This window comes from Euleptes europaea, chromosome 2 (assembly GCF_029931775.1).
Source record: "Euleptes europaea isolate rEulEur1 chromosome 2, rEulEur1.hap1, whole genome shotgun sequence".
Classification (NCBI taxonomy): Eukaryota; Metazoa; Chordata; class Lepidosauria; order Squamata; family Sphaerodactylidae; genus Euleptes; species Euleptes europaea.
The window spans coordinates 129,646,882-129,663,328 of record NC_079313.1 but is presented as its reverse complement, the minus strand read 5'-3'; the positions used below and the strand labels follow the sequence as shown (position 1 = coordinate 129,663,328).

Sequence of the window (16,447 nt, the reverse complement as noted above, 5' to 3'; positions counted from 1 at the left end):
AATGACATCCAGAGCAAGGCAACTGAAGAGACACATAGCTGTAAACAACCCAACAAAACTGAGTGCAAATTCCATCTTGAAAAGAGAAATCACGCACAGCTGTTTCAGTTTCTGATTTGCAGGGGTTGCCAAAGGGCCAGAAAATCAAGAATACTTAACTTTGATGAATTGCTGCCCTCCAAGAGCATCCTCACAAATGCACTGGTTACTGCAGAGCTCACTCAATCAGACCTAGCATTTTCTAAACAAAATAAAGATACCTCTGTCTCTCACCCCAGCACTAATCTCATATATCCCACTAAGAAACCATTTACAATATCAAACAGGCATGTTGAGAATGTGGGTTGAAAGCAGTCGGGCTTTGGCAAGCAGTGAAACAGCTGCATAGCGATTTCATCTTGCATCAGTTGAAAGTAGCTCCTGACATTGTCACACGCTAGCGCGACCAAGAAACAGAACTCATAATGCATTGGCTACATCTACCTGCTATCTAAATGTATGTTGTTATATCTTGACACATACATACACACACCTCTGTCGAACACTCTGATTCCAAAATATTTAGTTGAATTCTAACAAACAAAAGTCCCGCACATAAGCAACTGAACAAAGCAGCAACACAAATTAATTAAAACACAGCAAACAACAATAAAACCAGTGCTTCAAACATTAAAACCAGAATTTTTCTTTTAAGAAGAAGAGTTGGTTTTTATAAGCCGATTTTCTCTACCTTTTAAGGAGAATCAAACCGGCTTACAATCTCCTTCCCTTCCTGTCCCCACAACAAGACACCTTGTGAGGCAGGTGAGGCTGGGAGAGCTCCAAGACAACTGTGACTAGCCAAGGTCACACAGCTGGCTTCATGTGTAGGCAAGGGGAAACTAACCAGGTCCACCAGATTAGAGACCGCCGCTCATGTGGAGGAGTGGGGAATCAAACCCGGTTCTCCACATTAGAGTCCAGCACCCAAAACCACTAAGATTTCATTTAGATCCAATGGGGAGTGGCAGTGAGAGTTTCAGATTAGAATCAGGGATGTAAATTACTAAATTATCCAGATTCATTTATATATTTCTGAGAAGAATAAGAGAAAGGAGGAGGAAGAAGTTGGTTTTTATATGCCAACTTTCTCTACCACTTAAGGGAGACTTGAACCGGCTTACAATCACCTTCCCTTCCCTTCCCCACAACAAACACCCTGTGAGGTAGGTGGGGCTGAGAGAGTGTGAATAGCCCAAGGTGACCCAGCAGGCTTCATGTGGAAGAGTGGGGAATCAAACCCGGTTCTCCAGATCAGAGTCCACTGCTTCAAACCACCGCTCTTAACCACTACACCACGCTGGCTCTCCAATGAGTAAGGCCAATGATGAGCAGTTTGTTACTTAAACCAGAAGAAGAAACTAGAGCAGGAGTTCTTAACCTTTTTTGTGCCATGGACTCCTCTGGCAGTCTGGTAAAGCCTATGGACCCCCTTCTCAGAATAATTAAAAAACAACAACATAGGATTACTAAGGAAACCAATTATATTGAAATACAGTTATGCTAAAGTTCAGTTAGTAAGAGCCCCGTGGTGCAGAGTGGTAAGCTGCAGTACTGCAGTCCAAAGCTCTGCTCACAACCTGAGTTCGATCCCAACAGAAGTTAGTTTCAGGTAGCCGGCTCAAGGTTGCCTCAGCCTTCCATCCTTCCCAGGTTGGTAAAATGAGTACCCAGATTGCTGGGGGTAAAGGGAAGACGACTGGGGAAGGCACTGGCAAACCACCCCGTAAACAAAGTCTGCCTAGTAAACGTCAATGGCCTAGTAAACGTCAGGAATGACCCGGTGCTTGCACAGGGGACCTTTACCTTTTTAAAGTTCAGTTAGAAGCTGAGACAAAAATGGGACATAAATGAAGTAAATAAATAATTATTTCAAGGTGGTGTACTGATAATTTTTCTGGCAAGCAGTTTTGGGCTAAGGTGTACTGGAGTGGTTGCTCTTTACTGCCTGGGCACTCTTTTCAAGGGGAAATGCTGAGTATTAATATTTAAATAAATAAAATAAACACATACAAATACAAAGTCAAGTAAGTTGTTTTTGAACAGGGTTTGGCTCATCAGTAGGGCAACCGACTGCCTGGGGGGGAAGTCTGGTTGCTTTAACAGAAGCTTACTGGGATGTTATCTACCTCCATACCATGAAAATATTCACCTGTCCTTTTCCACACCTTAAACTTTTATTAAAGGGCCAGGACATTTTAATCCAGGCTTTTTGGCAACCTTATTCATCAGCTCCCTTTGGATGGAAATGGCTGACATTTGTCAATTTCTGGAATCGTCACCCAGAATTCAAAAAGACTGAAAGGAATGGGATTTGTTGCTGGAATCTAAAGTGTATGCTTAGTTGGCATATTTCATTATATTTGATTGCGTCGTTAAATAAAATTAAAAATAAGGCACTTCAACGGCAGGACCCTGCCCTGAAGAGCAACCTTTCCCAACCAAAGGGGCCAGATTCCCTACACAAAGCACTGAGATGAGGCAGAAGCGTCTGAACGACCAGATGGGGGGAAAAAAGGGTATTAATAAATGACATCACCCCCTTGCCTCCTCAGGAGGGTTGCCAACCTCCAGGTGGAGCCTGGAAATCTCCCCAAATTATAACTGGACTACAGAGATCGGATCCCCTGGAGAAAATGGCTGCTTTAGCAGGTGGGCTCTATGGCATTATATCCCCTTGAGGCCCCTTCCCAAACCCTCACCTCCCCCACCCCCCCCCAGCCTCCAAACCTCCAGGTCCTTCCCAACCCAGAGTTGGCAACCCCCAGTAGCTGAGCCCCCTCCCTCCTTTTCATCTCTTCTGCAGCCTCTTCCACGTTAACTGTTTCCATGACTGGCATTTTATCGTGTTTTGATGCTATAACGACGAATAAATATATATATCTGCTTTGAAATGAAATCTCACCCACGCCTCAGCCTACAACGGCCATTTTCTGACGGGCTTGGCCATTGGAGGGCTCGGAGTCGCGTGACTACGACGTAAAAGCCGCGCGCCGCGGGAGTCCCCCCTCCCGTCAAAGGACGTTGGGAGGAGAGAATGCAAAAGACGTCACCATCCTACTCTTTTTTTTCCCCCTCGCGCTACTTTGCTGCGCAGGCGCGGTTGTGTACTATCCATTCGGGCGGTTACCGGGCGCCGACCACGCATGCGCATTGGGCGCTGTCGTTTGTGCGCGTTTCGGGCGCGGCGTCGTTTCTCCGTCTTCCCGGGATTGGTGGCGAGAGATAGTAGAAGGGTTCTTATTGGCTGAGGAAGCAGAGGGGGCGGGAGAAAGGTGGGAAAGAACAGGAAGAGTCTTGAAGGGCATCTGCATTGAGGTTGCTGCCAACTTTTTTTCTGGCTGGGCTCCTGTGTTTCAGGAAAGTCTCCTCTTGTGCCAAATACCCCCTCCCTTCTTGCAGTCCTGCAAACTTTATCACAGTTTCCCAAGTCTCCTCCACAGGTCACCCACACATCCTCCAGAGCCTTCACCTTTTGCAGCAAAAACACAGATTGCAATTTCCACTCTGCTCCTGCTCAACACATCTCCTATATTCCCTGCGTACCTTTTTTTTCTTATCAGGAAAGGATGCCTGTTTAGGGGGAAAGGGCATTAAAGGAGGCGTGGTGTGTAGGGTTACCAAATCCAGATTGGGAAATGGCTGGAGATATGGGGGTGGACCCTGAGAAAGGCGGGATTTGGAGAGGGGAGGGACCTCAGCGGGGTATAATGCCATAGAGTCCACCCACCAAAGTGGCAGTTTCCTCCAGAGAGATTTATATCCGCAGTCTGGAGATCAGTTGCACCTCTGGAGGTTGACAACCTCAGGCTTTTTAATAGGGCAGCCAACTCTGGGTTGGGAAATCCCTGGAGATTTGGGGCATGGAGCCTAGGGAGGGCAGGGTTTGGGGAGAGGAAGGACCTCAGCAGGGTCTAATGCCATAGAGTCCATCCTGTAATGCAGCAATTTTCTCCAGGGGAACTGATCTTGGTTGTCTGGAGATCAGTTGTAATAATGGAGAACATGGCTGCTTTGGCAATCGGCAATCACCAGATTAGCGTCTGCTGCCCATGTGGAGGAGTGGGGGAATCAAACCCGGTTCTCCAACAAACCGCTTTTAACCACTACACCGAGGTATAGCTCAGCCAAAGCTTACGGTTTGCAAAGAAAATTCAGTGCCAAATACAATCTTAGCAGTCACATCAAGCAGACTAATAGGTTAATATGTATTAAGGTCACTCTTACTACCTTATATCTTTAGATTCCTACCTGGATGGACATTGATCAGTACAAACTGAAGGCCTGCAAGGAACTGCAAAGTGTGTGTGTGTTGTGGGGAACAATAATGTGTGAATCCCACCCCTTCCCCCCCCCCCATTTCCTTAACGGGCTTTTCTAAACCCTCCGGTGCTAATTGCTCATTAATATGTTTTTGGAAATCATCCCAAGATTCTCCCACTTTACAACATTATTTCATGCTAAATCTGAAATGCATGGTGAATGTATGGGTTACTCACACATTTCTGTACTCCGTGTTCTCAAGGTTGCCAGCCTCCAGGTGGGACCCAGAATTACAACAGATCTCCAGAAGACAGAGATCAGTTCCCCTGCAGAAAATGTCTGCTTTGGAGGGTGGGCCCTATGGCATTATACCCCACTGAGGGCACCAGCCCTGCCCTCCCCAGACTCTGCCCCCAAATCTCCAGGAATTTCCCAACCCAGAGCTGGCAATCCTACCTCCCAATGATGTTGATGGCGAAGGAAACTAAAGAACTTGATTTTAGAAACATAATAAGATTTGACATTTTGAAAATTTGAGATTAACACTTTTTTTCTCATGCAATGAACTTTACTTGAAATATTTCAGATTATAAATGGAATGAGATTATGTATCATTTTCATTAAACTTGCAACATTTTTTTTAAAAAAACAACAGACTTCAAACATGAACACACCAGTCTTTTTAAAAGTCTTTCCATCATACGAAAATGTCTCATTACTTGGCTTCACAGTCCATTCATTTTAACCTAAAAACATTTCCAGACATTCTGTATTACAAAACAGAAAATATGATACAGTCAATGAAAAAGTCAAAATGCTGGCATCACCTTTTCGTTTCCACATCAATACATAAAAATGGACAACACCGTTAAATATTTTATTAACAGTTAGAAATATTAACACTAAAAATCATGTATAAATTAGGAAATAATGTACAAACTATTTCCAAAGCGCTCTTTCAAATACAGTATATACACAACATTCAAGAAATTCTTAATGTAAGACATTTCCAACTGATGTGATGTGGCTATTTTGCTTTTTAAAGAAATGCTTGTGGTCTCTCAGAATTATTTTCGGCACTGCTAAAAAACCACATAAAAACAAATATCAAAGCTGGTAAACGGCAATGCAGGGCACAGTTTTTCTTTAAAACAGTTTTTAGCTATCAACTTCGACATGACAATTCTCGTGTTTCGTCTAATGCTTTAAAGGTGCAATCCATATAAGTTCTCCAGTGAGCTCATGGGACCCACTCCTCCAACTAGGGTTGCCAACCTCCAGGTGGTACTGCTTATCAATAATTACAATGAATCCAGTTATAAATTTATAATTTTCAATCTTTTAAATTAACGTATCAAGAATCCATTTTATATATAAAGTGCTTCCATTAGGCACAAAGAATAAAAACAGAAGAAATTATTTCATGAAACAAGTTTAGAATACTAACTGAAGAGGTTTTCTACGAAACAAGCATATACCCGGGAACTTGTCTGTACATTATCTGTGGAATTACAGCCTGATAAGAGTGCACATTACCTGTGGAATTACAACCTGATTGTATTTAGAAATATTAGTACTTTAATTTGTTAGACTTACCTACAACTTGAATTTTTGTTAAGCATATGCTTATTTTGTACTTTACCTGGTGAATTGGCAACCTGTATGCTGTATGCTTAATTTAAAATATTGAAACGTATACATTTATTATTGGATTCACTGTAATTATTGAGGGCTTTTGCAGATTGTACATTGTACATTTTTAGTACCTTGATCCCCCCTTGCATTTATTATAACCTCCAGGTGGTGGCTGGAGAACTCCCACTACTACAACTGATCTCCAGGTGACAGAGATCAATTCCCCTAGAGAAAACAGCTGCTTTGGAAGGTGGGCTCTATGACATTAGACCCCACAGAAGTCCCTCCCCAGCTAGACCCACAAATTCTCCAGGTATTTCCCAACCCGGAGCTGGCAACCCTATTTCCAACATACATTGCTATCTCTGTGCCAGGCTGTCTCTCCCAGTGCAGCTCTGTAAGAGCACAGCTAGTTGAAAGTTCTGGATGCTGGACAGGAGATAGTTTGCCATGGGGTCTTGAAACTGCTCCCATCAGACAGCTGCCAGTTATTCTGCAGCAGCCGGGCGGCATAATCTCCTGACACGGGTACAAGGCTTTAATATACAGAGGAAGCTGCTTTGTACTGAATCAGACCATCCGTCCATAAGGTCAGCATTGTCTACTCAGGCTGGCAGTGGCTCTCCAGCGGCTCTCACTTACCTACCGCCTGGTCCTTTTAAACTAGAGATGCTGGGGATTGAACCTGGGACCTTCTCATTGAGCCACAGGCTCTTCTGTACTGAGCTATTCTGAATCACTAAGCACTTTGTTCAGATCGAAGGCCAATCAGTACCGGATAAAATAAACTTTCCAGCCATGGGATGGGCTATGATCTGAGTGCAGGTTCATTCATTCAGCAGGATACACAGGGCCATAGCTATCTGACTAGAAAGCTATTACAGCTGATCTCTAGACAACAGAGATCAGTTCCCCTGGAGAAAACGGCTGCTTTGGAGAGAGGACTGTATGGCATTTCACTCCACTGAGATCCCTCCCCAAAACTTCTCCCTCCTTAGGCTCCACCCCAAAATCGCTAGGAATTTCCCAACCGGGAGCTGGAAACCCTATTGCTAATCTCCAGGTGGGTGGCTGGAGATCTCCCACTATTACAACTGATCTCCAGGCGACAGAGATCAGTTCACCTGGATAAAACGGCTGCTTTGGAAGGTGGACTCCATAGCAGGACACCTCATTGAAGTCCCTCCCTTCTTCAAACGCCACCCTACTCAGGCTCCACCCCCAAAATCTTCAGGTATTTCCCAAACTGGAGCTGGCAACCCTAGGTATGACCAAGCAGGCACAGCTGCGTGTGTCAGGAGCCACCAGCCCAGAGGTGTGGAAAGGGCCTTTAATTCTGCTAAATTGTAGGAAGATTTTAGAAAAAGGAAGTCCGGGGGTGAGGAAAGATTATGCCACATGATAGCAAGGGTGCCCAACCTCCCGCTGTAGCGGGAAAACTCCCGGCATCTTGGCTCTGAAGCAAACGTGGGAAGAAGGGGGGGGGAGGAAGAAATGGAGCACATGTCAGGATGCCGACGTCACTTCTGGTAAAACCCAGACGAGACACGCTGAACGCTCTAGTATATACAAAAACTCTATGGTAAAATCACAGAGTTTTTGTAAATGCCAGAGCGTCTAAAAAGTCACTTCCAGCAAAAAACTGGAAGTGACTTTTTAGACGCTCTGGCATTTGCAAAAACTCTGTGATTTTTACCATAGAGTTTTTGTATATACTAGAGCCTGGCAACCGCCAAAAGAAATTGGGGGCGGGGCCTGGAACACTGGTGTCATGCCGGTGCGCTGATATCACTTCCAGCAAAAAACAGCTTCAGCCTGGCAACCCTAGAGTAAAAACAGATTTATACCCTTCAAAACGCATAGGTTTCAATGGACTTAAAAGGATGTAGCTCTCCTTAGGACTGTGCTGATAAAAACCATCATTCCCTGAACTTATATATATTTCTAATTTTGCCTTTGTTGGTATTCCCATAGACGGATGGGATTTTATTGTGGGATTATTTTTCTGGAGGTCTTTTTTTTTTTTTTTTTTAGAAGTCGCTATCTTGGCATCCAGAAATTTGGACAAAAATGCTATGAAAATATCCCTCAAAGAGTAAAATACGCTACATTCTCCCGTTCCGATCCATTAAGCAGGGCCTACATGTGGAAACAGGTTCCTGGGTGCCATCTACTGTACTAAGTGTGCAAGAGCTCTTTGTGCCACAGACGATCCGTTGCGCTCAGCAGCAAATGACACAAATTGCACACTTCGTACATCAAGCACAGCCCTGGACCCCGTTTACCTCTGCACAGCATCTTGTGCATTGGCATCGGCTGATCCTGCAACCCTCCCGTTAGTGAACCTCTTCAAAAAGTTGCTTGGCAAGTCTGGTCATTTTCAATCCCTTGATCACAGGCAAGTTTAAGAATCTTGTCAACCGCTAAACAAATATTTATGTACAATGAAATGAAGCACAAAGTCGTTTACTTGTAATCGGAAAGATGGGCCGTGTATACTTTTGGAGTCAGGTAGCATCTGATAGCAAGGGAAGATGGAAAGAGGGGGTGTGACTCCCTTTGGGGAATGCAGGACTGAAAGCTAGCCCCAGGAGGTAGGTAGCATAGCGGTGGAAAAGCTATCAAGTCACGGTCGACTTCTGGAGACCCTGTAGGGTTTTCAAAGCAAGAGCTGAACTGAGGGGGTTTGCCATTGCCTGCCTCTGCATCTTCCTTGGTAAAGCCTGTGTGGTGTAGTGGTTAAGAGCGGCGGACTCTAATCTGGAGAACTGGGTTTGATTCCCCCACTCCTCCGCATGAGCAGCAGAATGTAATCTTGAGAACCAAGTTTGATTCCCCACTCCTCCACATGAAGTCTGCTGGGTGACCTTGGGCCAGACAGAGTTCTCTCAGAACTCTCTCAGCCCCACCTACCTCACAAGGTGCCTGTTGGGGGGTGGAGAAGGAAAGGTGATTGTAAGCAGCTTTGAGACTCACAGAATTGGAAGGGACCACCAGGGTCATCTAGTCCAACCCCTTGCACAATGCAGAAAATTCACAACCACGTCCTCCCCACACATGTCCCAGTGACCCCTACTCCATGCCCAGAAGATGGCCAAGATGCCCTCCCTCTCATGATCTGTCTAAGGTCATAGAATCAGCATTGCTGACAGATGGCCATCCCACCTCTGCTTAAAAACCTCCAGGGAAGGAGAGCTTACCATCTCCTGAGGAAGCCTGTTCCACTAAGGAGCCTGGCAACCCTAAAAGTTGGGGAAGGGCACACAGGCAAGTGGGTGAGACAACAGATATGGTGGTGGCCAAGGGAGGGGGGGCTGTCATTTTTTCTTGAATGCATGAAGCTGCCTTATACAGAACCAGACCTTTGGTCCATCAAGGTCAGTATTGTCTACTCAGACTGGCAGCAGCTCTCCAGGGTCACAGGGAGAGGTCTTTCATATTATCTGCTGGTTTTAACTGGAGGTGCCAGGGACTGAACCTAGGACCTTCTGCATGCCAAGTAGATGTTGTACCTCTAAGCCTCCTCCTCTTTCCCATTTCAGCTACACAACAACCCTGTGGGGTAGGTTAGGCTGAGTGTGAGCAATTGGCTCAAGGTCACCCAGCAAGCTTCCGTGGCAGAGCTGAGATTCAAAACTGGGTCTCCCAGATCCTAGTCTGGCGCTCGAACCACTACACACATATGAAGCTGTCTTCTACTGAATCAGACCCTTAGTCCATCGAAGTCAGTATTGTCTAAGACCGACAGCGGCTCTCCAGAGTCTCAGGCAGGGGTCTTTCACATCACTTACTTGCCTAGTCCCTTTAATTGGAGATGCTGGGGATTGAACCTGGGACCTTCTGCATGCCTAGCAGATGCTCTACCACTGAGCCACAGCCCCTCACCGTGCGGCTCTCAGCATAAGCCACCTTTGGAGAAACATTTGGATTAAAAGGCAAGCTAGAAATCAGTTAATCAAACAAACCCATGTCCATTATGTGCGATACAGAATATACCCCCTCAAAAAACAGATGAGCCTAATATGCCCCAATTAAAATCTATGGGTTTCAGAGGCAAGCGTCTACAAAATGCAACACAATGCATCCAGGCTGACGTTTCACGTTCACAACGGATGACTGAACGACCGAAGAATGAAGATGCCACCATTTTACATGTCTGATGTATGGCAGAATGTGTGTGTGTTAAGTGCCGTCAAGTTGCTTCCGACTTATGGCGACCCTATGAATCAATGTCCTCTAAAATGTCCCATCTTTGACAGCCTTGCTCGATCCTGCAAATTGAGAGATGTGGCTTCCTTTATAGAGTCAACCCATGTCTTGCTGGGTCTTCCTCTGTTCCTGCAGCCCTCAACTTTTCCTAGCATGACTGTCTTTTCTAGTGACTCTTGCTTTCTCATGACGTGACCAAAATACGATAGCCTCAGTTTAGTCATTTTAGCTTCTAGGGTCAGTTCAGGCTTGATTTGATCTATAACCCACTGATTTGTTTTTTTTGGCAGTCCACGGTATTCGTAACACTCTCCTTTTTTCAAAAGGGGGCAGGGGGCTAGGCACATCACTTTGATGACCTCTAAAGCTATTTAAAATGGGGTGGGGAGGGGGAGGGGGGAAAGAGCCTCTGCATTGTATCAATGGACGATACTAGACACAGCACCAAAAATATATCAAATCAGTAAAGCGTTGCCTTGTTACCAGTGGTGGACTGCTTCATATCCAGCATGAAATGAATACTAGTTCACATACAGATGGTCTTTTGTGCTAAGGAGTAACCAACATATTACAAGTAATCAAAAATTGTCCGTACATCCAAGTTCAAAAGACGGACATAAATATTGGGAACAAATTCAACGCAGGCGCTTTTCCCCCTTTTATTGCTGATAGTTTCCATATTGGCCCTGTTAAACGACAACGGAAGAGAAAACATTAGAAAAATCGGTGCAATAATTTTGGCAGATATTCAGAGAAGAGTGACAAATCAAACACAGGCTGCTTGCAGACCAGGGTTAATGGTCTAGGCTTCCCCCAAGGGAAAAGTACAGAAGAAGGCAACCAAGATGTTAGGGGGTTGGAGCACCTTCCCTATGAGGAAAAGCTGGAGACTAGGACTTTTCAGTTTAGAAAAGAGACCACTAAGGGGGGACGTGAGAGGTTTATAAAATTATTCATGGGCTTGAAAGACTTGATAAAGAGTTCTCCTCCTTCCAAAATACTAGAATTTGAGGGCATCCAATAAAACTGATGAGCAGTAGGTTCAGGATGGACAAAAGGAAATACTTCTTTACACAGAGGGTGATTAAAATGTCCATTTTGACCACATCCTTTTTCAAGTGTGGCCTCCAAAACTGCACACAGTTCTCCAGGTGCGGCCTGACCAATGTGGTGTACACTACAGCAGGACTATGACATCTTGTGATTTGGACGTTATGAGTTCCATGGTCCCCACTTGCTTCTTTCCCCAAGCACCTTATCCTGAAACGAACAACTAATCTAAGCATTCCTGTTTCCTTCAAAACAGCCCTGGGGGTATCACCTCTGTGTCTGGAAGGAGCCCCCAATTGGAAACAACTGCTTCCTTCACAGGAAGATGCTTGTCTTGGGATCTCCCAGCATTTTGAGAAACATCCCAATATTTTTAGATCAGACCCAGACCTCATAGCACCCATTTTGTTATGGTGCCCATTACCTATTCTCAGAATTTCAGAAGTGTCCACAGGCTCAAAAAAGGCTGTAGTTATATACTGCGAAGGCAGGTTCAGATAAACTTCTGGAACAAAACTGAAATATCTTTCCATTATGGGACAAAACCTCATCCCGTTTTTATGACTGCAAAAAAAAAAAAAAAAACTTTTCCACTGGCCATTCTATGAAGACTTTTTTTTGGAGTAGGAATACCACTAACCAGAGCATTACATACTTCTCAGTATGCACATGAATACCCATGAAGCTGCCTTATACTGAATCAGACCACTGGGTCCATCAAGGTCAGTATTGTCTACACAGACTGGCAGCGGCTTTCGAGGGTTTCAGATGGAGGTCTTTCACATCACCTACTACCTGATTCTTAAACAGAGATGCCAGGAAGTGAGCCTGGGACCTATGGCGTGCCAAACAGATGCTCTACCACTGAGCCATAGTCCCTCCCGATGGCCACCTGCCTCGTTTACCTGCTCATAGCCATAAGGCCTCTGTTGTTGTGCAGATGGTCCCGTCTGCGATGCTCTGTAACTTCCGTACTGTTGCCCCTGGCCCTGTTGGTAGCTGGAATATTGTGATGAGGCTCCTTGGGTAGGGCCTGTGAAGATAACGGGAAAACCCTTGATAACAGTTCAAGAGATAGAGCTATCATATTGTCACCACTCTGGCTTTCTTGATTACTGAGAATGTGCTTACCATCAGAGTTTCTCCCTACCCAGCCGAAAACGGGTGACCAGGGGCTTATCTAAAGGAGCTTGGTGGCTCTTAATGGCACAGCATCTCTCTTTCTCCGGGCACTGAAAGGTTACACTAATTAGAGTTTCAAGGAAGGTCAGAGAGACATCAAAGAAACAATTTTAATTTGGCCTCACACAGAAATGGAGAGCAAGGAGTTTTTAGCTGGGAGTTGACCAAAAGTGAAGCAACCAAGGGGAAGAGGGAATTGGTTCTTTTGGGATCCTGATGCAGGATTAGTGGCTATGTTGCCTGCTGTAGGAGTTTGCTTCCACTATGCACTGCTTGTATATTTGTAAGTAATTAGGTATTAAAAAGGCACTATATGTCAGCCTGAGCTGACAAACTCTGCGCCGTGTCATTTGCCTTTGCAAATAAGCCAGTCATCGGAAGAACAAGTACACATGCCTATTTGCATATATTTCCCTTACAACAGAGGGTTGATAAGTCCACTGGAGCACACCCAACTGGATCAAACAGTCAACGGGCTGGCAGAGTGATCTGTGAAGGACAGCGGGTTGGATCTGAAGGACGGACAGAGGAAAGTTCTTCTGGGGCAAAGACCCTTCAGCCAGTAGCAGTACCAGAGGAAAGCACTTCAATTAAAGGAATGGATCCAACCCACTGATTTGTATTGCACAAAAAACTCAGAGGAAAGTAATATTTGCTCCCTCCCTTTCCCCCTATGACAATGAGATGCAAACGAGGAGACTCTCCTGTATGTTTAATTGTTTAATAGGGAAAAGAAAGCTGGCAGGTGCAGCTCGTTCTGAATGGGGTGTGAAAAGGGATACCTGCTGAAATTTGGCCTTCGGTACACCTGTCAGAAACCCAAAGAGACCTGTCCCAGTTTGCCTCTAGTCACCCTTCCTCCTTTCTCTTACAAAGTGTGATTAAAAAAAAAATAGCGCCGATGCTATCAGAATGTGACCCTCTCTTAAGGGAGAGAACAACTGAGTGGCTGAAACCCAGTAAATTAAATTCTTCTGGATTTTCCTGGGGAACATGTCCATGGAGAAAACAGCGGATATTCTTCACTACCATACTAGGTGCTTCCAGTGAGACATGATGGCTTTCTGCCCACCTGAGAAATGAATTTGCTTGCTGAGAGAAGACCCAAAATACACGTCTTTTGGCTCTTGATATATGCAGACAGGTTGCCTGCGGGGATGAGGACATGGTAATCCCTCCTCTCTGACCTGCTTTTCCTCAGTGCGTGAAAGGTAAAGGTCCCCTCTGTGCAAGCACCGAGCCATTCCTGACCCATGGGGTGACGTCACATCCCGACGTTTACTAGGCAGACTTTTTTGTTTACGGGGTGGTTTGCCAGTGCCTTCCCCAGTCATCTTCCCTTTACCCCCAGCAAGCTGGGTCCTCATTTGACCGACCTCGGAAGGATGTAAGGCTGAGTCAACCTAGAGCCAGCTACCTGAACCTGACTTCCGTCGGGATCGAACTCAGGTCGTGAGCAGAGCTTTTGACTGCAGTACTGCAGTTTATCACTCTGCGCCACGGAGCTCTATTTCCTCAGTGTGCGGGAGGACAAAATATGGGCGTCTGTAGGTTTTCCTCAGCAGGGGTAAAAAGCGGCTCAGGGGCAACTTTTCCCAGAAAGAAAACAGCAGGGGAGGAAAGGGTCAAAGTGTCTTTCTCTCCTCCCGCACCATTGTCCTCCTCAGCATGGAAGAGATCATACCGTGCATTTATTTACTACATTTTTATCCTGCCTTTCTTCCAAGGAGCTTGGCTCCCTTTCTCCGTTTTACCCTCACGAGAACCCTGTGGGTCAGAGTAAATGAATGCATTAAAGTAGCTATAATATTGCAGGTTAAAAGTATATTTTGCAGCAAATTCAGTTAGATAACATACAAGTGTCAGATATTGATAACCTATCTGTATCATGCTTTCTATTACGTATTTTTTTTGTTATTTTTTATTAGTAAATAATAATTTTAAAAAAACAAGTTTGAAAAGACAAGAACCCTGTGGGGTAGGTTAGGCTGAGAGTTCATCGTGCAACAAGCTTCCATAGTGAAGTAGGGACTCGAACCTGGGTCTCCCACCTCTGAATCCAACACTTTAAATACACTCCACCAAGCTGTATTGGGGTCTCACTACTGCCAACATGTAGTCGGGGCTTACTTAAGACACTTCTAAGGTTGCCAGATCTGGGTTAGGAAATTCCTGGAGATTTGGGGTGGGAGCCTGGAGAGGGTGGGGTTTGGAGAAGGGAAGGATCTCAGTAGGATGCAATACCATAGAGTCTGTCCTTCAAAGCAGCCATTTTCTCCAGGGGAACTGGTCTCTATAGTCTGGAGAGCAGTTGTAATTCCGGGAGATCTCCAGGTTCCACCTGGAGGATGGCAACCCTACTGGGTGACCTTGGGCCTGTCATTTTCAGCCTAGCCTACCTCCCAGGGTCGCTATGACAACAAACCAAGTACACCGTGCCCTGGGTCCTCAAAGGAAAGGCAGGCTAAAAATGTAATAAACCAAATGATCTCCAGGGCTTTGCCAGCAGCTTCAGGAATCACCGCAACTACCTGGTTTGAATGATTAGCGTGACAATTAACAGTAAAGCACATTTGCCTATCAAATTGCACCGCTAGCATAAAAATATGTACATGTCAGGACAATGGATGGATATTTTTTGCGTAGATTTGGGAGATTAGTTTATTAAAAGAAGTAGGTTGGCTTAACTCATAAAGTGCGTATTGATTTTTAAGGTGGGTGAATCACTATGTCTTCAAAGTAAGGGGACATGAAGCTTTTTTTTTCCCCTTGAAGGCCAGAGGAGACTGTCAGGTTGAGAAATGATGATCTAGCTGAAGTTCACTGTACAAAAATGCTCATAGAAGCCTGTGGAACCACTTTGGGTTTCCCGCAAAAAATGTAAGAGAAAGACTGAGATATAGAGAGCAATTATTTAGTACTGTGTACTCTGAATGGCGGCATTGTATAGCCCGATCTCGTCACATCTCGGAAGCTAAGCAGGGTCGGTACCTGGAAGGGAGACCACCTAGGAAGACTCTGCAGAGGAAGGCAATGGCACACCTCCTCTGCTGCTTACTTGCCTTGAAAGCCCCTTGCTGGGGTCGCCATAAGTCGGCCGTGGCTCGACCCTACTCCCAATTGCCCTGATATAGGAGTTGCCAGCTTCAGTTTGGGAAATTTATGGAGATATGGGAGTGGAGCCTGGGGAAGGTGGCCTTTGGGGGAGGAAAGGGACCTCAGTGGGATACAATGCCATAGAGTTCACCCTCCATTTTTCTCCAAGGAAACTGATATGTGTAGTCTGGAGATCAGTTCTAATTGTAGGAGATTGCCAGGCCCCACCTGGTTTAGGGTTACGAGGTCCCTCTTTGTTACCGGTAGGTTTGGGGCGGAGCCTGAGAAGGGCGGAGTTTGGGGAGGGGAGGGATCAATTGTAATCCCAGGAGATCTCCAGCTACTACCTAGAGACTGACAAGAAAAAAAGCACCAATGCTGTAAGCATTGAAAAAAGCTAGCAGACTACCTAGAGATTGGCAACCCTAACCCGGTGGCTGGCACCCCTATGTTGTATGCATAGGGTTGCCAGGTCCCTCTCTGCAACCGGCGGGAGGTTTTTGGGGCGGATCCTGATGTGAGCAGGGTTTGGGAGGGGAGGGACTTCAATGCCATAGAACCCCATTGCCAAAGCAGCTATTTTCTCCAGGTGAACTGATCTCTGTCAGCTGGAGATCAGTTGTAATAGAAGATCTCCCACTAGTACCCGGAGGTTGGCAACCCTACCAACCGGCACGGTGTGCCTAGTGCCAAGGGTTGCCAACTTATCTGGAGAAAAATGTCCTATCCTTTTTGTAGAGGCTTTTTGTGTGCCACAAGCTCAGACGGACAGTCTCTGGCACAGCAGAATTCCTGAAAGGATACTGAAGCAACTGTACACTGAAGGCTCTTACGCTATTTTTGAGAGTATTTTACTTCAATCAAGGTGCACTTAGTCACAGCACTCCTTTGTCTTGCTGTAATTCCTTTCTAACAAAAGAGATGTCAGTGACATGAGCCTTTAATGAATAAAGTACTATGTTTTATTTGGACC

The 16,447-nt window shown here is 45.4% G+C and overlaps 1 protein-coding gene across 2 annotated transcripts in view; it reads right to left on the bottom strand.

The window, feature by feature from the left end:
* Positions 1-10,793: 10,793 nt before the first annotated feature.
* SS18L1 (SS18L1 subunit of BAF chromatin remodeling complex) overlaps positions 10,794-16,447 on the bottom strand; it is a 32,958-nt gene continuing 27,304 nt past the window's right edge. For both annotated transcript variants that reach the window (XM_056844998.1, XM_056844999.1), the window contains 2 exons: positions 12,102-12,229; positions 10,794-10,832 (listed from right to left, as the gene is read on the bottom strand). In XM_056844998.1, the coding sequence (XP_056700976.1) occupies positions 10,806-10,832; positions 12,102-12,229 (155 nt within the window). In that variant the 3' untranslated portion in view covers positions 10,794-10,805. The remainder of the gene's footprint in view (positions 10,833-12,101; positions 12,230-16,447) is intronic.